At 39.5% G+C, this 25,192-nt stretch overlaps 1 protein-coding gene across 8 annotated transcripts in view; it reads left to right on the plus strand.

Annotated features, from left to right (window-relative positions):
- Positions 1–25,192, plus strand: part of EBF1 (EBF transcription factor 1) — a 406,775-nt gene that overhangs the window by 14,533 nt on the left and 367,050 nt on the right. For all 8 annotated transcript variants that reach the window (XM_032259644.1, XM_032259648.1, XM_032259642.1 and 5 more), the window contains exons 5-6: positions 256–329; positions 11,278–11,346. In XM_032259644.1, coding sequence (XP_032115535.1) covers positions 256–329; positions 11,278–11,346 — 143 coding nt within the window. The remainder of the gene's footprint in view (positions 1–255; positions 330–11,277; positions 11,347–25,192) is intronic.

Genomic DNA, 25,192 nt, shown 5'->3' on the forward strand with positions numbered 1-25,192 from the left:
ATCTTACACTGTCCCCCAAAGATATGCATCATGGCAAGGTGGTTGACAGGCAGAGAGGAATATACCTTGTTCCATGCCTTCCAGGTTAATCCTGAATAACATACCTTCAAACAATTGGCCCAGTGATGTCTTTGGCTCCGCAAAGCTAATTTGGCCTTCAGTAGTGGTGAAGTGGTTAAGAGCTCAATTGTGATCTTTTTTTTTTTTTCCTGCTACTGTTTCCATTGTTAGCTAAAATTGTGCTTTTGCTTTCAGGCCATAGTGTATGAAGGCCAAGACAAGAACCCAGAAATGTGCCGAGTCTTGCTCACACATGAGATCATGTGCAGGTAAGAAATATCTTGATCTCTCCCTTTAATTAGTAAAGAGAAGATAAATTTGCATTTCAAATCGTGGTGAACTTTGGTCTTTTTTTTGGTAGACATTTATCTTGCTTCTATAGACAATCTAAAAAGAACTGTTAGATGTATTTGGTAGTAAAGTGTCAGGCATCACAGTAGTTCTCAATTATTTATTAGATTTCATCCTGAAAGACATACATTTCCATTTTGATATCACACTGTTAATGGGCACACAGTACTGCCTTCCCCTTCTCTCTTAAAATCAAATAAAACAATATAACCCTTTTAGTGTTAATATATGCGCTCAACTGCATTGCTAGTAAAATGAGTAAGAGTTCTATTGATGTCAGCAGAGTCTTCTGTTTGGGTAAGACTTGAAAGTTATAGTTCCCCTTTCTAATCCTCCCACTTAAAAATCTGACTGTCCACACTTAAGCATCATTTCTTCTTAAATAGAATGATTGAATGTGGGTTGTGGGTTTTTTCCCCCCTTGCATATGACCTCTTAGTTACCCTATATATAGCTCTGACAATGTAGCTAATATTTCTGAGATGTAGTGAGCTTTCAGAAGGATGGTAAAAATGAGCCCCTAAGAGGTATAAAATTCATGTGACCCCCCCTCCCCCACCATAAGTGTCTTTATTTTTGCCTGTATTCAGATGCTACATTTGAAAACAGGCAAGTAGACCAAATTAACTTCCATGGCCTCAACTAGGCTTTCCACATGTGAGGCAGTAGAGCAGGGAACAGCCCTTTAACTTGCATTCTTATTCTGCATAAAATAACACCAGCACTTTGCTCCCAATATATTCTGAATAATTGGATAAAGCATGAAGATGCCACTGTGCATCAGAGAAAGGCTACTAATTGCTTTGTTAACCACGCAGGCTCTTCCTGGCACAATGCTGGCCTGGCTGCTGACTATTACTGACCAATCAATTTAGGGGCTTCAGCTGCTGCCTCAGCACGGGAGGGCTATGTTCGCTGCTCATGGACTTGTGGGGGAAAGCAACCTTAAAACTCTACAGGTGGAAACAAAAAGGGCTTAATGTGCTTTGTGAGCGAAATCCCAAATACCAACTTCTTATATGTCTACAATTATGTGTGGATATACAATTTTCATTTCTTCCCTTTTAAAAAATATCTCTAACATCTTATTCTAAAATATATGAGTTTCACAAGTTTTCATTTCAGTGATTTGTAAAACGTGTTCATTATGAAAACAGGTTGTTTTTCTCTAATTTTAAAACAGTAGCAGAAAACCCCAAAAATATGACAATAGATTTCTTTATGAGATATTAGATAAAAATTAATGTTATATTGTGCATAACAATTCTGCAATAAAGCTGAGTTGCACCTTTCAGAATTGTGAGTAAAATTCATTTTGAAAAACATTAAAACATGACCTCTTTCTTCTTACAGTCTTTTTGACCATAGCTCTGTTTTGGCTTCTTACAATTAGCACGTCATTAGAATGAATTTTCCATGTTGTACTACATGTGATTCTAGCAAAATAGGAAACAGACAGGAAGATGGATCTCAACCAATAGGCCAAATAATATCTATATTTCATAGATTTGCATCTCATATCTGCATATGTTTAGACTATGCTAGAAATCATTCTATTCTTAAAACACTTAAAGATATATTATGCCTTTCACACACAGCCTACCCTCTATTAATGCAGTTTATATTTTTCTTGTTTTTAAAATTCATTGGGCCAAAGTACTTTATTATGCTGGTTGGTGTGCTTTACTGCTGATGTTCTTTCTATTTTTCAGAAACATAAAAATAGCAAAAATAAAATTCTCAAGCCACTGAAGGCAAATGATGATGTTTGTACTGCGTGGCTAAGAGGGAAAAGCCATATTCAAAATGTCAACCTGCTAATGTTACAGATTACAGGTTTTCCTGGCTGCCTATAGATGTGTAAGGGGTACTGTTTGTTTACCAGGTCACCATGACCCTATTACACAAACCTGTCATCTATTGTGTGGCTAACAGTCTTTTAAATTGCAAATCTGATGCTCTTTAGGGGGCTTCAGGAAAAAAATTCTCACTTTCCACACCATCCTATTTCTCTTGATTTCTTGCCTGTTGTAAGTGGAAGTTGGGATGTGCTGAATTTGCACCAGGGGTGCAAATGCAGGCTCAATTATAAGCATAAAATTAGAGTCTGTTCCCCATTAATCAGGCTGGCTAATTGCTATGCACCACCATTAGCCATATGGTGTGAAAGACAGCTTGCTCTCCCCAAGATGAAATTTCTTCATTGCAGACATGAAATAGTGAGGGCCCTGGATTTTAAAATAGCTTGTTTTAGATATTTAATTTCTAAACAACTTTCTGCAGTGCTTTCTATCAAAGCTAACGGCACAATAAAACTTTGCGTTGATGTCGTGAAAGCTGTATATTTATAGTATGTCGGCTGTGGTGAAGGAGACACAGAGAATTTAGATCGACAAGACAAGGCTTGGTATGATTCTGTTTTGTTGCAGGCAAAGGGGAAAAAAGAGAAAGAAAAAATGAGAAACACCAGAGAACTGTGTCTCAGTTGGTTGCAAATTTTAAAATCCATTGTGTTCTAAAAGGTGACCCCACTGCGTGGGCTGGTGAAGGGACTTGCCACCATTGGATTATGTTATAATTATTATCACTCAGAGACAAAACCTCTTTGACCTGATGTGGAGCTCATTCTGTTAAATTCTAAGGGAGTCTCTGCCTTTTTGGTAAATTGGAACCTATTATATCAATCATCATTACATTTTGCTATACCCGGTCGCTACCCTCTTAAAATAATGTGGCCCCACACATGATTTTGTAAAGCATGATTCTAGAAGGGATTTAATTAAAAGGCATCCTGACATCCTGTGTTTAAATGTGGATGGAAAATAGGAACTATGCTTGGTCACTGAACCCAGAGCTCTGTTTAAAAAAGCACTCTTACCCTCATCAGCGTATGGTCTCTTATAGGACCATGAGTTCTCAGGGCTCCCTTAAGTTTCTTTTTCTTCCTTTCTCTTTTATTGGTTTGTTCTGATTCAATCCTTCAGATTCCCACTTAGGCATGGCTTCTTCAGGAAAGCATCCCTGGCTCTCAGCCTAAGTCAAGTCCCATTGTTACGTTGTCCTGTAAACAGTGGTCCCCTCTTATCCACAGAGGATATGGTGTGTGACCCACAGTGGGCGCCTGAAACTGCAGACCGGACCAAACCTTACATATGCTACATTTTTTCTGTACATATATGCCTGTGATAATGTTTAATTTATAGATTAGACATAAGAGATGAACAACAACTAATAATAAAATAGAACAATCATAACAACAACACACTGAATTAAAAGCTATGTGTATGTGATCTCTCTCTCAAAATATTGTATAGAATTCCAGCCCTTTGAGGGGTTATGGTGGGAGGATTGCTTGAGTCCAGGAGTTCAAGACTGGCCTGGGAAACATAGTGAGACATCCCCCCATCTCTATAAAAATTAGAAGAAAAATTAGCCAGGTGTGGTGCTCACCTGTATTCCCAGCTACTCAGGAGGCTGAGGTGGGAGGATCGCTTGAGCGCAGGAGATCCAGGCTGCAGTGAGCTATGATTGTACCACTGCACTCCAGCCTGGTGACAGAGTGAGACCCCATCTCAAAACAATAGCAACAACAATGTACTACTGGACCACAGGTAACTGAAACCATGGAAAGGAAAACCATGGATTAGGGGGACATGGATAAGCACAGTCTGCTGTGCTTGCCTTTCACAGCACTCAGAACACTTGTAATTTTGTGCCCACAATCTGTCTTCCTTTGCTGGACTGATTGTTCATTGAAGGCAGGGAAGTTACTGGGTGTTCCTCTGTCTTCAGTTGTCCTATTTGTGAAATGAGGGTGGTGGTTATCACTCATCTCATAGGGTGGTGGTTAAGATTAAATGCAGTAATCCCTATAAATGCTTATTGCAGTGCCTTGACACACAGTAAGTACTGGATATCTATTTTTATTATTAATAGTAGGAGTATTTGTATTAATAGAAGCAGTAGCAGCAATATTTGCAGTGTGGGGCTAAGGACCTGGTGCACAGTTGCTCAGCATGAATGAGGATAAAAGAACATTGAATCAAAGTGAAACGTCTACTGAAACATTCATGTACTTTGTCCGTTCTAGTTGTGGTGCTTAAGGATATTTTCATTTATTCTTTTAGCACCTACTATGTGTAAAACACTCAAGAATAGAGAGCCAGAAAAGACTGAGTCCTGCAGTAGGGGAGCTTACAGTGTGGCCTGGGAGGTGATGTCTGTTGGCAGATAACGAGACTGCACTCTAGAAAGGGTTGAATGTGATAAAAGGTTGAGGCAAAGCGCTATGCCTGTTCAGAGAAGGGAGGGAATACTTGTAGCTGGGTAGCAGGGATAGGCAGAGGGAGTTTAGAGGGTGCCTGAAATGTCTGGGTATGTCTGTTGCAGTCCAGCCAAAATTTTTCTGTGGAGAGTCCTGCAGGTGGTTGGACCTGAGTTCTGATCTGGAAATAAAGTTATGGTTGAAGATAACTGACTTCAGAGGTCTTTTCCCAAGGGTAAGAGTTGAAGCTATGGGCTTAGGTGGGATTGACAAGGGAGGGAAAGTAGAAAGAGAAGTCCTGGCTATATTCTTGGGGAATACACACTTAGCAAGAAGGCAGGGTATGTTGGAGAGTCAGGAAAAAGAAGCTTGGGCATACAGAGCATAGAAATAAAAGGAGGAGCCTAGGCACAGTGGCTCATGTCTGTGATCCCAGCATTTCGGGAGGCCAAGGTGGGCAGATCGCTTGAGGCCAAGAGGTCAAGACCAGTCTGGCCAACATGGTGAAACCCCATCTCTACCAAAAATTACAAAAATTAGCTGGGTGTGGTGGTGCGAACCTGTGGTCCGAGGTACTTGGGAGACTGAGGCACGAGAATCTCTTGAATCTAGGAGGCGGAGGTTGCAGTGAGAGGAGATTGCACCACTGCACTCCAGCCTGGGGGACAGAGTGAGACGCCACCGCATCTCAAAAAAAATAATAATAAATAAATAAAAGGAGGGCGTTTGGGGAGTCATATAGCAAGTACTAGAGAGATCCAGATGAACGTGAAGGCTGAGAAAGCACCAAACGGTCACTGGTAAACTTGAAGAGGAGATTCAAGTACACGCTGAGGGCCTGGATGCCTGTATTATGTGGTTGAAGTGGCAAGGAGTGATGGGTACTCTTAAAAAAATGATGTCGGCAGTGAAGAAACTAACTCCGAGAAAAGAAAGAGCGTTCTTTTAAAATTTTAGACAATGGGAAAACTTGACGATGTTTGCGAACTAAAGGGAAGAGTTAACCAGGGAGGGAGGAGTGGCAAATGCAAAACAGAGGAGGAGTCCTTGATGGGGCCTGTTGGGGAAGGCAGAAGGAGATGGACCTGTGAGCTCAGGAACTCTCCACAGAGAAATTTTGGCTGGACTGCAACAGACATACCCAAACATTTCATGCACCCTCTAAAATCCCTCTCCCTATTCCTCTATAACTCAAGTATGATGTGATGAGGACAGATCACTTACTTTAAGATGTGGGAGGAAGATAGAGGCTGGAAAAGTCTATTTATGTAATGGCTTCTTTAAAATCAAGTCATCTTTATAACCATTAATCAGACTATTCAGATAAATCACAGTGCTCAGTCTCTAGCCACGTTAGGGAAATAGATAAGGCATCTTGTTTTTTACTGTAAAGCTTCAAGTTTGAAATGATGCTTTTCTCCAGTTGAGAAAGACCCTACTCACAGGAAAATCTTGCATGTTCCAAAGATGGGGATCTGTCGATCCCATGACTAGGAATATTTAGGTGTTTCTTGTTCTAGTTTATGAAGCTCTAGAAATACGCCACGTGTGTTAGACTGGTAAGGAAGAGACTCTAAGTTCGCTTTTCTCTGGATGTGCAGAGTTGTTTGGGAGACACACGATCCTGGTGAGGAAAGGGCTGCTGATTTCGGTCCACAGCGTACAGACCGCACCAGATGCTGGCTGCCCATGCCTGGGACTGGCCACATCGTTCTCCTGTCACTGGGGTTGCAGGTTCAGAAGGGATGCAAACAGTGGCCTGCTTTTAAAATCTTGCCCGGGTGACAAAGCAAATTAGGAAACTCCAAGGCCCACAAGATGCCAGCATGAGAGCAAATCCCAAGTCTGTGCCTGGTACAGTGCCCAGCACACATAGTAGGAGCCTAAAAAATAGTGCTTTGAATGGATGAAGGTCCATCGGCCACACAGTAATGAGGACCTAATTATCACTGCGATTTCTTTGATTAACGCTGTCACTTTTCCTGTCAAGTGCTTTTGCATCTGCTTTACCTGAAGAATTGTTTCAGTATGAGCTCTCTTCTGCCTGAAACATAAGTGAATTCATTCTCCTTTCAGCTTTTCCTTCGTGGTTAATGCCTCTCCAGAGTATAGTGGAGGTTAGTGTCCACTCTTGGTCCTTCTGAGATTAGCAGAAAGAACCACTGGCAGGAAAGAACATCGTGGGGACAAAGGAGAGGTCCTCGCTCTGCTTGGCTCCAGGAAGCCACAGGGGCCTTGATATCAGTTCAATCTACAAGAAGCCTTTCCTTCCCCCACTTGTGGTTGATTTTTAATTTTTAATACAAAAGCATATTGCCATATAAAGCAGAACACTAGGCTGGGCGTGGTGGCTCGCACCTGTAATCCCTCCACTTTGGGAGGCTGAGGCGGGTGAATTGCTTGAGTCCAGGAATTTGGGACCAGCCTGGGCAACATGGTGAGACTCAGTCTCCACAAAAAATACACAAAATTAGCTGGGAGTTGTGACATGTGCCTGTAGTCCCTGCTACTTAAGGGCCTGAGGTGGGAAGATCACTTTAGCCCTAGGAGGTTGAGGCTCCAGTGAGCTGAGCTAAGATCACACCACTGCACCCCAGCCTGGGTGACAGTGAGACCCTGTCTTCAAAAAGAAAAAAAGCAAACCACTGCAAAAGTATAAAAATAAAATGCATATCTTCTATTCTTCCCCACTGCCTGTTCCACTCTATAGGTTCTCTTTGAAGTTCCTACATTTAAAAAATATTTCCTGATGGCACAGGCTCAGTTCTAGTTGTGGGGGATATAGGGGTGAGAAAAACAGTCTAGGGCTGTCTTTGTGGGTCTTATATTCAGGTGAGAGAGACAATAAAAGACAAATGAATGTAAAATACAACATGGTGAGTGCTATGAAGAAAAGTGAAGCAGGGTAAGGAGCTAGAGTGCTCCGGGGCGGTCAGGGAAGGCATTTCTAAAGCCGTGACATCATGCAGAGACTTGAATGAAGTGAGGGAGTGAGCCACACTTGTAAAAACCCTCTCTTTCCCTCCCTCTCTGCCTTTTGCCCTTTCCTGCTTTTATTTTTCTCCAAGAAATGGGGTTATACTCTGCATTGTATTCTGTAGTTTGGTTTTCTCAATTCACAATGTACTGTAGATTTTTTTCCATGAGAGTGCATCTAACTCTACCTTCTTTCTTTTTAATGCTGCACAGGATTCCATATACACATGTATGTGTACACACATCTGTGTGTATATATATATGTAGACACACACATGTATGGATACGTGGATGTCTATATAACAAGATCATACTGTAGACACACATCTGTGTATATATGTATCTAACAGGATCATACTGTAGACACTATTTTGTAGCAGATGTGATTTTGAGGTGCAGAACAGAAGCTGGAGTAGCCCATTTCAGGAATAATGACTATGTGATGTGATATGATCCAAGAAACAGGAAGCATGGTGGGCTATTTTTCATACTTGGCATAAAGTTTTCTCCATAAGTGGTGAGTAACCTCCAGCCCTTTATTCTTTTTCCTCTACTTTTCTTCATCTGTCCATTTTATTTCTATTCTTCCTTTCCTTCTACACGTCTGCTCTTTGCATCTGCCTATTTCCCTGGATCCCTTAGAGAGGCATGCTTCAATTCGTCTGGCTGCTCTCAGGGGCATTTTTATTTTTAGATGACGGCCGTGTGTAAGTCAAAGGAAAAATCTCAGGCCTAGTATGGCATGCTTGGGGATGGTGGTTTGTTGTATGGGGTAAAGTGCATCTCCTTTCTACCAACAATACCTGCCCAGAGGGTCATTTGGCTTCTATTCTTCTGCATTGCATTTGCCCCCCAATATATAACATTCACTCATAAAATTATTCCTTTATTCATTTATTCAATCAATTAATATTTGAGATTTTGTATTCTACCCCAGGCCTTATGCCACTCATTAGAAAAGTCAAATTGATAATTTCTTCCTCTATGAAGTCCATGAGTTAAGGAAGAGAAGAATAGGAACGGGGAGAAAGGCAGTAACAAAAAATACACACACATACATGTAAAAATATAATTTGCAGGTGTTAAGTGCCTTACAAGGGAAAAAAGCTGGGAAGAACCTAATTTAAATTAAAGACCAGGTATCAGGCTAAACCGCTCTGGGGAAGGAGCTATAGGTTGAGTTCTGAGGGTGAGAAAAGCTTGGCTGACTAGAGAAGGTTGGAGAGGTCCACCAGGCAGGAGTTGACCAGGGTCTGGGCCTGAGGTCAGATTGAACAGGGCACACCTGAGAGGTATTGAAATGGGCCAGAGGGGTAGGAGGTTGGGAGGTGGTCTGGTATCACGTCATGTCATGGATTTGTTCTAAGTGCAGTGGGAAGCCATTAAAAGGTCTTGGGCAGTGAGGTGGTCCAGTACCATTGACGTTTGGAAAAGCTCACTCTGGCTCTTGCAGGGGATCAGAGTGGAGACAGTGAGAACAGTGGGCAGCCACTGCAGAGTCCAAGGACTTGGATGGAGATGGTATGGTGGGCAAGGAGAGCATCAGATAGGTTGAGAAACAGACCCTTGTTCATGGTTGTCAGCAAGTAGGTTGGCGGAGTTCCTGGAAGACATTTCTCCCAGGCAGGTCTGTGGGTGCAGCTTGCATTGCCTACTTGCTGTTTTGAAAAGGAAAAGAAAGGAGAAATAGGTTTTCTTATCTGACGGTTTTCCTCCACGGGTAAAGGAGACGTGGGCTCTGTTGATGGGCTGCTTTTGGAGACCTGCTGCTTCTGTAGAGCACAGGGCAGATTTGCTTGGACTTGAAGGAGAAGGAGACTGAAGGACGTGGGTGCAGGGGGTGATAATGACGTTTCACTGTAGCTTTAGCAAGGCCAGTCATGAAGCCGAGGCTTTATGCCCTTATCGCCTCAAGCCTGTTGCCTGGCATTTAGAGGCGAGTACTATAATTGCTCCATTTTACAGATAAGGAAACTGAGATTCCGTGAGGTAGATTACGCTGCTCAAGTTGACACAGGCAGCTGTTAGATTTCAGAAACAGTGTTCTTAACCACTCTACTATCCTGACAAGCCCGTGAAATGTAGGTGTAGAGGATCAGAGTTCAGGGATGAAGGAGTTACATTTTTCTGTATTTTCTGGCATGTATTTCAACTGCTTGTACTTTCCACTGCTTCAACTACATGCTGCTTTGTCTGTCTCTTAGGTATTGAGATACTTGGAGTTTTCTATCCCCAAAGTAGCAGTATATAGCAGAACTCAGGCCTGGAGGAAACGGTTCCCTCTGAATCAGAAGGTGAAAGGCTGTAAAGTGCACAGAGTGGTTTTCGCTGAGGCTTAGACAAAGGAGAGGCAGTTCTTACACTTACTCTCTGAAGATATGAAAGAAAAACAGAAGTGACACCAAGAGTGGAAACTTACTCTCTTCTCAGAGACACAGTTATGGCAAGGAAAGAGACTTTCCAATTTTGGTGAAGGACTCCCTACGCAGTAGTATATTTCTGGGTCCTGAAGATGAAGTTCAATATTTGGTTCTCTCCACAGCCCTCTAAATTTAGGCTGTGTGATTCACTAAGTTGCAAGTGTGCACGTATGTGTGTGTGTCTTTGTGTGTACACATGTGTGTGTAAGAGCAAGAAGTGCCTATTTTGCTTGTGGTGCCTGGTGAAATATAACTTTTGGAGGACCTCCCTCCCCATCGGCTTCACTGCTTTTATAAGTGAGCTGCTGGTGCAAATCTTGTTTATATTCGCAAACAAGTTTCAGATGAATCATTTTCTGTTGACCGTCGTATTTTCAAAAACACGAAATTTTTACCCTTTAGAACCATCTCAGTTTTTAAAAAAACTGGCAGCCACAACTAGCGGGTACTTTTCGAGCCCATAGGCTGTTCCTTCTCTAATATAAAGAGCGTCGGCTCACTGGGCTGTGCTAGCCATTGCCTCCACTGTCCATATGCCCCTAGAAAACTTAAGTGATGCCAGAGTAGGCTTTTATAGCCAGAGGAATGTGAATCTGCACTTTCTTTTATCTTGCCTCTTCCTTAATTATTGTGTTTTACCTTTATTCTCATGAAAATGGTTCAAAAGCAAACAGTTCCTGCTGTAGGATTTTTGGAAAGGCTGTGGTTGAAGGAAATGCTGCCCATAAAGGAGAAAAGAGAAGAAAAAGGAATCCATTTAATACAAAATGACTGCAGGGGGAGAAATCACTCATACCTCATTATTGATGCGTTCCACACAATTAGTGTGATCTTGAGGGAAGAACGTTTGAGCCACCCACAACCTCGAATATTCTCATTGGGTAGATGTAATAATAGTGCACTCCACAGTGAACTCTGCCAGCACCGCGGGCAGTGATGGGGAGACCCCATCTTGGGGCTCTGAGTCTTGTCTCTGGGAGAGCCCCTCTCCCTGGCCTCCTTCTTTGAGCAGAGAGAGGTTAAGCCTGGCCATTAACCCATAGGTGACCCAAATAGAATTTTCTGTCCCAGGGATCCGTTGATTGCCAGGTATGGCTTTGTGGTAATTCTAGCATTTGCAACCCAGCAATTTGAGCCTTCTGTCTGCCTAAATGATGATTTTACATTGTAATGGTTGTACTAAATCCTTTTGCTTTTGCTCCATAGCCGCTGTTGTGACAAGAAAAGCTGTGGCAACCGAAATGAGACTCCCTCAGATCCAGTGATAATTGACAGGTAGGGACCACTCTTCTTTCACTGGATTCTTATTCCTCATTATAATGAAACACCTGCCCTTGTGCTGCTCATGGGTGAGGGTTAGGAATGCATGTGGCCGAAATTTGCCTTTTGGTCATGACTGACGCTGAGCTGAGCGATTCTGATTCCTGGGAAAGCCATGTGGAATGTTCTTTTAGAGGCCTGTTCCTTGGATTGCTCCGGTTTTTGTCTGATTCATGCTCCTAAAGGAATATATTTTTTCTTTCCTGACTTTCTGTGGCTCCATCCTCATGCTGTGCCAGGAAGCTTCAGAAATAAAATAATAATAGTTTGTGATTTATGAAATGTGGTTGGGTGCTTATAAATATTTAACTTTTATTTGAAAAATGTTTGAATCATTATCACTTTTAGCTACAGTAGTTCTGTTGGATGTAATCCATCTACATTTTAAGGTTTTATTTATGCATAAAAGCAGTTTAAAGAGATCTGTGAACCAAGATTTTCTACTGTTATTTGCTGGGTTTGATTGCAGTAGGAGACTGTATTGTAAGTTGATTAATTTATCCTACTTGTCTTAATTATTGTGTTTTTAAACAGATCCATATTACTAATCTGACATGACCAAGTAAATCACTGTAGAACAATAAATCTGTTTTAGTTGTTTGGTGCAATTTCGAGTCAGTATGCACGCATTATGCAAAGTCGCATTCCAAATATTCATTTTACGTTTTAATTATTGAAATTCATTGTATGGAAACATGTATGATAAACCATTCGTTACATAGCATTGCTCATTGAGAGTTAAATGGCCTGGAAGGTTTATAGATACTGTCAATTGTCAGCTAGGAAAGGAGCTAGCATCTTGTACTAGCTGGAAAAAGAGTCTTGCCAATAAGACTGACTGATCCCTCATTGAGGAAATCAACGGCTGAACAAAAGTCCCTTTTAGGGTTTAGCAATATTGATTTTTGACAACAACAACAACAAAAGAAAAAAGAATCTGTCTTTCTACCTTTTTTGGGCTTGTGTTATCATTTTCCAGTTAACAACAACAACAAAAAACAAGATGTGTACTTTGCTTCATCATAATTTATGTCAAAAGATCAATTGTTGATTTGGACTTATGTGAGTCTTCAGGCTTAAGCCCAGTCGATTGCCAAGTAGCTTTATAAAGGTTACATTTCAATGAGATATTTTAACTAAATATTTCTCACTAATATTCACTCAATATATCTATTTTTGCTTCATATAAGAGTACTAGTACATTTGATTCAAAGGTAAAAGATGTGAAAGTGTAATGTATGGTGATGTGTGTGCTACGTATAGAATTAGGATCGCATGTTTATCTACAAAAGCAGATAGACTGTTCATATAATTGCTTTTTCTGTGACTGAAGGTAAAAATCTCCAAATGACTAAGGTCAAAAGTAAATTTACCCTTTATGCTGGTTTGTTTCATTTAAATGTACCTCTCCAAAATATCATTCGTTATTTTCAGCATTTTTCTTATTCCTTTGTTAAAAAGAAAGTGTACTGATCAAAGGACCAGCCCAAATATTCCCCCAAACTTTGAAACTATAAGCATTTTGTTCTGCCATACAGTTCCTTTTGGTTTAGATGATGACAAGAACTTTACCTTGCCACCCTCAATGAAAACACTTTTTTTTTTTTTTTTTTTTTTGCCTGTGAATGGGTTAAGCTTTTAAGTTCTTCATTTGGTTTTAAGCTGTGACTCTGATATAGAAGGTTGATATGACTGTGGTTTGAATAACATTTGATTTTGACCTGTTCCTGTGGGTTGCGATGGCATAAGAAACTTGACTCAGCAGCGCTGTAATTAGCCCGGCCCCTGTTTTTGAAATAGGATTGTGTTACCTGGATTGCATTAGTGTGGCTTCTATTGTTGCCGCCTTGCATCTGTCCCAGAAGGGTACTTAAAACCTTTTCTTGGCTGGGGTAGTTCAAACAATTTAGGCAAAATAAGTATGCACTTTATGCTGTTGGTGGCTTCAGAGATATTACTCATGACATTTATCCTTTTCATTTTTTCCCCCTTTTGGTTTGACAAAGTAGAAAACTGTGTGCAGCCAATCTTGGTCTCCTCAGATAGAGTACTTTAAAAACAGCTGAAACTCAGTGTATGTGCACAAGCCCCACAGCATATGTTTATTCTCTGGCTGTTGCCATTGTCTCTGATGAACTATCTTTTCATTCAGTGATGCCAGTTGATATGCAAAACCCCATTTAGCTATTTTTATTTGCATCTGAGTTTTCAGAATTTATTTGTCCTTCAGGCTGCCAAAGGTTTTAAAAACTCCAGTCCTGTCTGTGCTGATATGTGAAACTTCCATTTTTAACAATGAGAGAAGAGAATAACAACAAGAAAAGAGCTTATGCAAGAAAGAGCAAAATAGAAAAGATTTTTCAATTCCATAAAATTGCTGCAAAGGGGACAAAATGATGGCAACCGTGTTTGAATTTCATAGTTTCCAATTTGATTCTATATTACTGATTGCATAATATCTGTGTTACGTGCTTAGGGTTTGATTTGCTTTCAGATTTATGGATGTGAATCCCTGAATATTTTGTAAAAATAGGCTATGAGGCCTGAATTGAGTAGCAATAGTAACTGTTTTCAAAAGATGCATACAATATGTAATTACAGAGCTGAGGGTACAGGTAATCCTTACGTTAGGATTTAGCGTAGTTTTAACACGCAGTCAACTTTTGAGCACCAATAATTTTTAGCTCTCTTTGCTTGTCCTTCAGAATTTGGGAGAACACTGCTATTTTTATCAGTCAAAAGACTTTTAGCAGTGGTTATTCAGGAAAACTATTTATAGGGTAGAGAGAAGAGGCTTTTTTCTGGTCATAGTGCAATCATGCAGGGCAAGCTATTTCTGTGTTAAATTTTGGCTGTATTATTTGCTGCCAGTGACTTTGGGACATCAGCCTGGCATATTCTATCAAAAAAAATGGAATTAACAAAATCAGCAGTTGCAAACTGATTTAAAAAATGGGCTTCTATTATATTTCATCCTTATGGCATGCACAGACTAAGAAAAATATGACCCCAATTCTTTTTACAGTCATGACAATTTGTCAAGTCACTTCAAAAAAGTGTATAGAAAAATTGCTGTAAATGTAGGAAGCGAACATCTGGACTTGAATGCCAGGTTGTTTCTGTGTGATGCCAAATAGCTTGATTAAGAAGCACAGAACCCAGCCTGCACTCAATGATCCAGATATTTGGGCTGCATGGAGATGGGAAAAGTGTTATGTTTAATAGCAAATGACCAGGAACTAATAACAGCAGATTTCATTATTTTTGAGGTACAGAGCTATGAGTGGTAATTATTGTTAAAGTAAAAAGCAAAAAATGACTTCTAGTTATTGAATTAAGGTGGAGATTGATTTAACATATTCACACAATAACTAATATTTGAATTTAAAAGGTTTGCAATAAACTTCATGTTTAGAAAATGAATAAATAGTAGTTTTATTACCACATTGGATATCCTTGTGTCCTAACCTTTTTCCTTGGAGTTATCTTGGTTCAATAAATAAAACCTCATTAGACTATTCCCATTTCAACGAGTTTATTAAATTTTGCAGGAGTAATTAGCATAAGCTGTGCTAATTTTTCTGGAAGACTAATGAGGGAGGTTCTTAATTAGGTTTACTTTGTAAGAATCAGAAAAGATGATAATGACAAAAGTCACATAGGGTAGTCTGAATTGGGAACCCAGTTTTTCTGCATCTATAAAAAAATCACTTTCTTTATGGAAACTTTTAAATAAATGTTTGAACTCAATGTATTAAGTATGCAGACTGTTATTCCCTATCTAGTTACGATGACCATTCAGTCTTGATTTGCTTCCCAAAACTCTTCATTTTCCTAAACTGTCTTTGAGCAATGACATAGATGAATACAGATGGTCTTACAAAAACATTTCTTTCTCCAAAGTATGCTATAGGGTTCTTTTCACACAGAGCCCTGAAGTTTCTGGCTAGACTTTTGTTGTTTATTTGCAGTGGGGCAGGACAGGGGGCAGCTCATTGTTTGTTTGTTTGTTTTTTCAATTTAGAATTAGTGTGATTGATGAAATGGATCACTAAGTAAGGGTGACAATGTGAGCATCATTCCTTATGCTATGAATCCTTACCTGTTAACAAGTGGATTTTTTTTTTTTTTTAGTAGATGGCAACACTAAAGGATGAAATTCCATCTCAAATTATGTTCTCCTATTGGTGTAAATGTAGACCTACTTTTTTAAGGATATAATGTAGCACCAGTACCCCAAAAGTTTTGGGTTCCTCGAAGCCGATATTTAAAATGTGGATGTTAAAAGCCTGTCAACCTCTAAGAACCTTTGTAAGAATCAGAACGTCTAAGAATTTTGAGTTTGTTTGTTGTAATCTTAACAGAATTGCCATGCCTTTTCCCCCCCATTTATAAGAATTCCTATATCTAGGTGTATAGCTGTGGGATGTAGGTCTTGATGTGACATTAAAAAAATACACAAATTTTGTAAAATGAAAAACCTTGTCTGTTTGGAGTTACTTCAGGTCACACTTACCCAAGGGTCTCCTATAAAGGAAAAAAATGCCTATATTTGTTTTTTTCCAGGCTTGTCTAAAGATCTTCCACATCTAGATCACTTCCATTTAGGTAACATCATCTGGGTTTGTTTTATGATTGTCTGAAATAGAATGTTCAGTAATGAAAATATTAGAATGCCCATTTGCCTGTTGATTTATATGATGTACATCATATAAACAGAAAAACTTAGCCATGTTAGGGTTGCTCAGATAAACACGTTTATTGAAGATTCATTCTTTTTCTAAGAGAAGTAAATTCTGTGGTAAAACTTTCCAGAAAAGTGCAGTCACTAAGCTAATTTTCTTCATTAGATTGACCCCAATGTATTTATATATTGCCCATCTGTATAATAGGAAAACAATAGAAAAACTTTAGAATTAGGAGAGATCTATCTGTCTGTCTATCTATCTATCTATCTATCCATGCATCTACCCACGTACTTTTTATCATTGGGTCAGGTGTGATACTTATTTGCCAAGGATTGTAAAGGCATCTGGGCCTTTCAACTATCAATGGCTTTCTCCTGTCTTTTATAATCAGAGGCAAATTCCAAAATTTATTTCTTTTGTCATCCACATAAAGTCTTCAACTAACATAAACATAAATGCATACTTTTGTTAAAGTAACAAATGAGGCTTTTAGCCAGAGTTTCATGATTTCATTTCAATGCCCTTTCAACTCTTATTATTTTGGTCTTCATCCAGTTTTTAAAAAGATCAACCACCACCAGTGCGGAATCATTCTGCGCTAGACACAAATGGCTGTCTGGGGCATGAAGAACCAGAAGTGTAAATGCATTTCTCAGCATTCTGATAAACCTTTTATACCACCTGATTTTGTAACCTTGACTGCTTGGTTAAAATAAAAGAAGGAGGAATTCACTCTTTAAAATTGCCCTAGGCAGGATAATGACTGTGTTTTTGGTTGGTTTGAGAGGTTTGCATTTTTTCAAAAGTGAAAAGCCAGCATTGACACTGAGCATGAATTTATGGCTGTTTATTAACTCTAGTGTGTTTAAACATTTGTTTTCTCAGTGGGAATTCATATGTGATTATTAGCAATGAGACTTATGTGAATGAGTATCATTCTAAATTTTATCACATATCAGATAATTTCGTTTGAATATGAGATGAGCCCTGTACGTTTCTGTGCAGTTTGCTACTGTGATAAGAAAATAACTAATACAATAAGCTAATAGCAGTCTATATTCCATTCGCTATCCGCTATTCCCAAATATACAACCAAGATACATTAAAATGCATTTCGAATATGCTGACAATGTATCATAATGCAAAGTACTTTTACATGGGATGATATTATTGCAGACACTGTATAATGAACAACAGTGGTTTTCCTGTAAAGGAAATAATGGCAGCAACTTCCAAGAAATGTATTTAATGGAGCTTCAGAGAATCGGCAGTGTGTATGGATAGCATGGCTGGGGTGTCAGCCAGTGGTGTAGGTTTTTAATCCCATGTCATCATAACTTTGCTTTTGTAACAGTTCTGGAAAAATACAGAAAAGTAGCACAAAGTCTCCTGTGTGTCCCATTAGCAACTATGCACAATCATTTTGTGATGAGAATGTAGCACTATGTTAAACATGCTTTTACTTTCCTAAAAGAAGTTGCTTAGAACGGGAGAAGAAGCTCTCTCCAAGTTTAACTCTCCATTGATAAATTCCCCTCATTTCCTCATTTCTCTCTATTGCCAGCACCCTGCTAGCTCTAATAAAAATTGACCAGATTTTAAAAACTCCATTTAGAGGTTCCTGCATAAAGAGATGGTATTTTGGTCATTTTAATTTGCATGAGATGTTATCTGAAATAGACTACTAATTCTTCCTTCTCACAGCCCCCCATCCCATTCTTCCCTTTACAAACCTATGTAACTATATACTGTCCAGGACAATATAAAAGTAACTTCAATACTCCTGTTGCAATCAATGAAATATGGTGAACAGTACAAGTTTGTCTTTAATTGCTCCCTGCCTTTAAAGGTGTGGGTAGATTAAGACAAGTCTCCCTTGCAAACTATTTCTCCAGTTACAAGTCTTTGTCCAAAAGCAAACGAAGGTTTTAATGTTACAGTACTTATTATAATAGAATTTTAATTACCCTAATCCTGCTAAAGTGTGAAGCTCTGTGTGTGTGTGTGTGTGTGTGTGTGTGTGTGTGTGTGTGCACGCGCGCGCAGACGCGCATGTATTCCTAATAAGGAGAGGAGTCAGGCAAAATCTCTGTTACATTTTTCATGGGTGGGGCAGGGGGTGTCACATATGTTAAATGATGCAAACTTAAGTAAACTAATTCTGAGGAATAACAGGCCATTGGCGTTCCATCTATGTAATGTGTACTCCACTTTCAATGGGAACAGAGTTGTCTTCTGTGTGCTTTAAGAATTTTTATTTTTGAAAGTGAAGTGCTTGGTTCCAGTTGCAAACATGCCCTAAAACCTACTTGTAATGACTGAACTAGACAAGCTGGCAAATTATATAGCTTGATCCTACACAATAACCTCCAAATGGGCACTCAGTAACTATACCATCCTGCTAACTGTTTGAGGCACAATAGTTTTGTAATATAATATAAAGTAATGGTGTTAGCCAACACATCTTTAATAAGATATTGTTCATGCCTTTGCCATATGCTACAGAGCAGCCTCTCACTCGGTGGGCCTTTTGATTCCTCTCAATAAGATTATTTCAAATACTCTAATCCTGAATCATTGACATGAATACAAAAGCCTAGTGACATCTAATAGATGCCTCTTAGCTTTGCTTTTCCTCTTGTTCCTTTCCTTTTTCTTCTCTTTTTACCTGACAAAAAGCTTATAGACACTTGGGCTCTGTCTCTCAGTAGCAGCATGGGGGGCTCCTCATGAAATATAAAGGGGGAAAAAGGACTGACAGAGGCCCGATAAGCTACAGAGTGAAGGGCCATAGATTAAAAGTAAATGCCAGTAAATCCTACCCTGTACACTCACTTGTTCTTTTATTGTTTTCTTTAACACTTTCAGAGCCAGGGCAGGGAAAAAGCAGAAAATAGTAATCAAGCTGCTCATGTGCATTTTTAATCTGGACACTGTCACTATTATACATATTTTGTGGGGCGTTGACAACATTCTCAAATTTTGGTTCATTAAAGGTTGTGGCGGTGGTGTATTTGTTTTTAAAAAATGCCCCTTTGATCAATATCAAGAATCCCTCAGAAACTTTTTTTTGCTCATTTGCTGCTCAGTTGACTAAATATTGATACCATGGGTGGGTAGGAAGAGCCCTTCCGTAGCGTGTGAACACTGGGGCTCAGGACATGACATCTTCAAGGCGGAAATAACTTTTTTTTGGTTTTCTTTTTTAATCCATGAATTGAAAATTGTCAAAGTGAAATGATAGGCTATTTTGTTTCATGACATCAGCTGCTTCTTTTTCATGTGGTGCTGCTCCCTGCCAGTGCCGTGAATTCTCTGCCTGTGCCGGGTGGTGCACGCGACTTAGACTCTGTTGGTGCACGCCGAGGAGTCAGGAGCCCAGCTGGGTAACCTTTCTAATGGTCAAAAGGTTGTTCCCTCCTCTACCTTCCTGAAGCAACTATGATTTGACTAAAGCTCTTCTTCATTCCATCTGAGTATCAGAGAGCCATGCTGCTTGCAATTTATTTATTGTTTTCCAGAGGTAAACTATTGAGATGACATTTCCCCGTGTGTTTTTAATACACTTCTCATTCATGTGTATTTTGATCTGTTAGCAATATCTGAAAATACCACTTTTAATAGTCTTGGGTGCACTATGGACTGAAGCCCCCTCACAGGATGGAAAGTTAGTTTGAAGAACTATGGACCTGCATCAGGTTTGGCTACACACTACACACACACACACACACACACACACACACACGCACGCACGCACACACACGAGACCAAAAAAAGAGATGAAAAGAGAGCAGTCTCTTTTTTTATTTTTTAAAAAGTTCTTTAGAAAGTTGGTTAAGAGTTCACCTGGTTGTCTTTGAAGTTGTTGCCAGCAGTGTTGAAAACCCATGTTTCTCTACACAGTCTTGTTGTTTTCCTAAAGCCAGATTCTAATGCCAGATGTATGGGATATGTCTCAGAATATCTTCTTAAAAATTGAATTGTTCTTCCTGTAGCTATAGAAATGAGAGTGCCCTGATCTGGCTCATAAAGACCAGCATCTGGATCCTGGTCTGTGTGCACCTTAAAACACAGCAAGGAAAACCCCTGACCACTGTGAGTTTAATAGTAGCTTACATCTAAATGGCACTTCCAGCGTTTTAGAGCACTTCAGGGTCTACCATTTCAGAGAATCCTCTTTGCACAGATTGACTCCATTTGACAGATCTGTAAACTGAGGCACATAGCCTAAGAAACTATCCATTTTACTGGTGACAAAGCAAGTGATTAGAAACTCCACATGTCCTATCTCCCAGACTGATTTTTTCCCATCTTTAATTGCTCAGCTAAAAACAGTTTTCAGTATTTCATGTCTTTTTTATTTCATTTTTCCCGCTGTCCACAGCTGCTTTTCATGTATTATTCTGAACCTATTTACCAAACAAGTTTTTTCAGTTGATGTCACAATTAACTTTTGAGATTTTATATATATACACACATATATACACATATATATGTATATATGTGTATATATGTGTGTATATATACTTTTGAGATTTTATATATATACACATATATGTGTATACATACACACACATATATACATATATGACACTGTTCATTGTACTCATTGCTGGAGCAATGTTTGAGTTTTTTTTTTTTTTTGAGATGGAGTCTTACCCTGTCGCCCAGTCTGGAATGCAATCGTGCGAGGCTCACTGAAACCTCTGCCTCCTGGGTTGAAGTGATTCTCCTGCTTCAGCCTCCCGAGTAGCTGGGATTATAGGTATGCGCCACCATACCTGGCTAATTTTTGTCTTTTTAGTAGAGATGGGGTTTCACCATGTTAGCCAGGCTGGTTTCGAACTCCCGACCTCAGGTGATGCACCCGCCTCAGCCTCCCAAAGTGCTGGGATTACAGGCGTGAACCACTGCGCCCGGCCAATGTTTGAGTTCTTATGTCCTCATTTAATTGGATTGTATATTTCCTTGAGGAAAACATCAGTAATTCATAGAGAAATCTGGGAGAAGCCACAGTATGATGGCAAAGGCATAGATTTTGGAGTGCGTTGGCTAAGGGATCCAGTTCCTCCACAGCTACTTCTTAGTAGCTGAGCCCAGGGGGCTCAGTTTTCTCATTTTCAAGATGAGACAAGTCACTTCTATTTCGAAGCATTGGGAGGACTAAAACACCTAGCACTGGGCTTGGCACACATCAGGTGCTTAAAATCAGGTGGCTCTTGCAATTTGAGCATCATATATTCCATGTGCATTTTCATTCTTAATGTGATCACTGCCATGAGACTTTCTTTTGAGCACAATTACCTTACTGAAGTTACTCATGGTAGCTAAGTCTCCTGAGATGAAGACTTACTCATTTTTTTTTTCTACAAATATTTATTAAGCCTCTACTATATGCCATGCACTATTTTCAGGGTTAGGGGCATAACAGTGAAAAAGACCAACATGGTTCCTGGCTTCATGGAGCTTTCTCAGTGTCTCAGGGCTGAGCTCTCCCACCAGCCCCTCCAAAATAGTAATGGCAAGTATAAACAAAGAATATATTGATATATATGTTTTAGAAATAGAAGAATGCCATTTTCAACTGGGATCATGATGTAGAGGAAATATATCCCAGGTTAAAGTCGCCTTTTAGCTCACACTCAGTAGTACTGAACTTGGGCAAACTCTATGGGTTTATTGCATTCTTCTGAGGCAGTCTACATGTTGGTTAAGACTGAAGGAAGACTTCTCTAAGACCCTTTCCAACTATGGAATTCTAATTTTAGCTGTTTATGGTATTGCTCAGCACAGACAGGCAGATGAACTCCTGGGAGGGCAGATTGTAAGCCTAAGAGGCAGTGACTATGCTCAACACAGTGCCTCCCTCCTGTGTATCAGGTCCTTAGGGCTTGTTTTTGTGAAAGAAAAGAATGGCAGGAACTAGAAATGCAGTTGTTGAATCTGGTGGTCTCATCTCTCTGCCTAAAGACGGCTTGTTATAACTACACAATAAAGTGAAATGGCACTGCCATTAAAGAATGATGAGGAACAGAAAATGTAAGATAAAATATTAAATTTGTTACACTTAAAAATGTTAATCTTCACACGATTACCATGCAAATCTCTTCATTGCCTAACTGTTTAATTGATCAAGTAAATCACGGAGCAGACAAGTGAAAATCCCTGCTGTTGACATTCTCACAAAGCACATTTTCAATAATATATTCTATGAACTAGTATGCATATTTCACGTGATAATGAGAATTTTTTTATGTTTTAAAAACACATACATGTGGCATTCCTTGCGAACCAGCAGATTTCAGAGAGTTTGGGGGAAGGCTTGATTTTTGCAGGGCAAAAATTCAGCCATCCTCCTTATGTCAAATGTGAAATCAGTGTTAGAAGGACCTATGTGCAGGCAGCACCTTTGTTTTACACACTATGAGAAGATTCCAGAATTCACCAGTTTTTCTTTCAGGCAGGTATAGCACTGACATGGCGTTCTGGAGATTGAAGGGTTAATGAGTTCTCTTTCTCTCCCTCACCCCTCCCCAATCTTCCTGTCCCCCACCCCCAATCCCATCATGTGCCTGGTTGACTCTGAAAGAAGGGGCTTGAAGTTGCCCACAGGGCATCCCTTTTCCCAGCCTTCTCCAAGGCCACCTGGGCAGACGGGAGCTTGCCTTCTGTCCTTAGGACACAAAATCCAATCAGGCGCCTGGCCTGCCAGTCTCTCTGACCTGCGAGCTGGGAAGAGGGAGGAGAAGCAGAGGCCCTCACATTTGATAGACTGCATCTTGCGGCTTTAGGGGGCTCCTGTGTCTACTCGAGGAAGGAAGTTCTCCCTTATTTTCAAGATAAGGTGTCATTCATGAGAGCAATGTGCTGAACTAATCAGGTTAATTGAAAGGCCGTGAGTCGTCCTCATTGAGCCCCTCTCTTCTTCCTGTTAAAGGCAGATAGCACAGACAGACAGATTACACATATTTTAGTTTTTTTTTTCCCCAAAAGCTTATGAAATCTGTAGGCAGGCAGGGAACGTAGGTACAGCTGAATGTCATTCAGGCTATTTGAGCATGGATTCTTATTGTAGAACAATGTAGCATTCAAAAAATAATAAAAGAATAAGCTCTCTTCGAGATTGAAAGATGAGTGTTTCTGAATGTCTGATACCCTCTTTTTTTTTTTTTCCTTCTTAATATTATATTAAACTAACCTCAGCATTTCAGATCAGCTAGGAAAGAATGTTGATTGAAGAGTCCAGTTAGATTCCTCCGCGGCTATTTAAGATTGAAACTTAAAAAAAAAAAAAAAAAAGCTTATTGTGGTGTGTCATCAGTGACAAGTAGCTTCTCCAGCCTTGTTTCGATTCTTCGGCTTCCGAGCCGGACACTGGGGGCTGTGGCCCTGACTAATCGCATCTCGGACCTCCCCTTGGAGCAGCGGAGTGGAGAGGAAAACAGAGTTGTTTCAACTGAATTCCATAAAGGGCGGGGGCTCCTCCTCCCTCTTCTCCACTCAAAATGATTTGTCATAGTTTAATTTTAAACACTATCATTGACTATTCTTTCTTTCTACCCCACCTCTTTCCACCTTTTTTTTTTTTTTTCTTGGAAGTTCCAGGAATGACTTTAATTATCTCCACAATCAAATTCTCGTTGCTGCCTCTGTGAAAGTGTGCACTCATAGATTGCAGGGATTATTTTCTTTAGCACTTGGGGATAGAGAAACCGGTTGTTTCAAAATGAGAACCAGCTGGTTCCACAGAGCCCTTATTTAATGGGGAGCCACTTTGTACACAAAGCCTTAGCTCAGGTCAGTGATTATGGCAAACCCCAAATCAGCAGTGTTTGGTCTATCACCCTGTATTAAATGTCAAGCAAGGAGTGATTTAGCAGATATGATAATAATAATAATAATTAAGAAAAACCCAGCACACCCGGCCTCTTTAATTTTGCCTCAACTAAACACTCCTGTTTGGAAGGAACATTTCTCAAACTTCTTCCTACGGTAATTATAATCATAGACCTAGTTTACCACTGCTTTCTCATAGATGGCCAAGGGTGTGTGTGTGTGTGTGCGTGTGTGTATGTGTGTGCATGTGTGTGTGTGTGTGTGTAGCTTTAACCCTCTCTAAATCTAGAAAATAGAATTAAGCTCATCTTTCAACATAATCTTTTATCTGACAAGCACAGTAGATAGATGTAAGGTAGATAGCCAAATTGTGGGTCCCCTTAATAGAACCAATTGGAGAGCAGAGATAACTGCTATTATCAAACATCTTTTATGCCATCCTGTAAAATAAGGACCAGGGTGATATGCCATATATATTTTGCTGTCTTTCTAGCTTGTAGAAATTGGTTTGTTGTCATACCCTGTTAATCTCTAACAGCACCAAATTCAATCTGAAATGAGGAGAGTACTTTCACTATTTGACTGTATAAAATACTTTAGAAGCAAGCAAAAAAGAAAAAAAGGGATAAAAGACACGTAAAACCACAATAGATATTCAGTTATGAGAATGGTTTGTTTTTAGAACTTAGGTTGCATTTTTCTAAGGTGAATAGTTTTGGAGGATGCAATATTTATTCAGGAATTGAAGGATTAAAAAATAGCAACTTTACTGAGATTTGTAAAAATCTAGTTTAACCAAATTTTATCTTACAAATGTGAGAAATTATTTTGTACTACCAATAAGAATATGTGGCTTTTAAAAATTATGACACGCTTTTTTTTTACATTGACAGCAACACAACAAAATAATTTGAAGGAAGGATAATGATTTAAAAATGTATTCTCACAGGGAGTTTCACTAATAAGCTGAGCACTGGTATATATGCTTTTAATTATTTTTATTTTTAGGATTTCCATATTGAAATATGGTTTGGGTAAAATCTTATAATTATTTTGTTTACCAACTACTTTGATTATATAATGCCTCTTTAGTTCAAACTGTAATTCTATTGTATATTTTCTATATTTGTATTTTTAAAAAATTCTGTAGGTTTTTTAATATAGAAAACAAATAACTGTTATATTTCTAGTCACTCAAATTTGAACTGAATTTTACTTCCTGTTTCAAAGGTCAAGGCAGGCTGACCTCAACAGCAGTGTGGAGGCTGCTGAATTAT

The sequence above is a fragment of the Sapajus apella genome, unplaced genomic scaffold, assembly GCF_009761245.1.
Source record: "Sapajus apella isolate SASKATOON/1434 unplaced genomic scaffold, GSC_monkey_1.0 scaffold110, whole genome shotgun sequence".
NCBI classification, from domain to species: domain Eukaryota; kingdom Metazoa; phylum Chordata; class Mammalia; order Primates; family Cebidae; genus Sapajus; species Sapajus apella.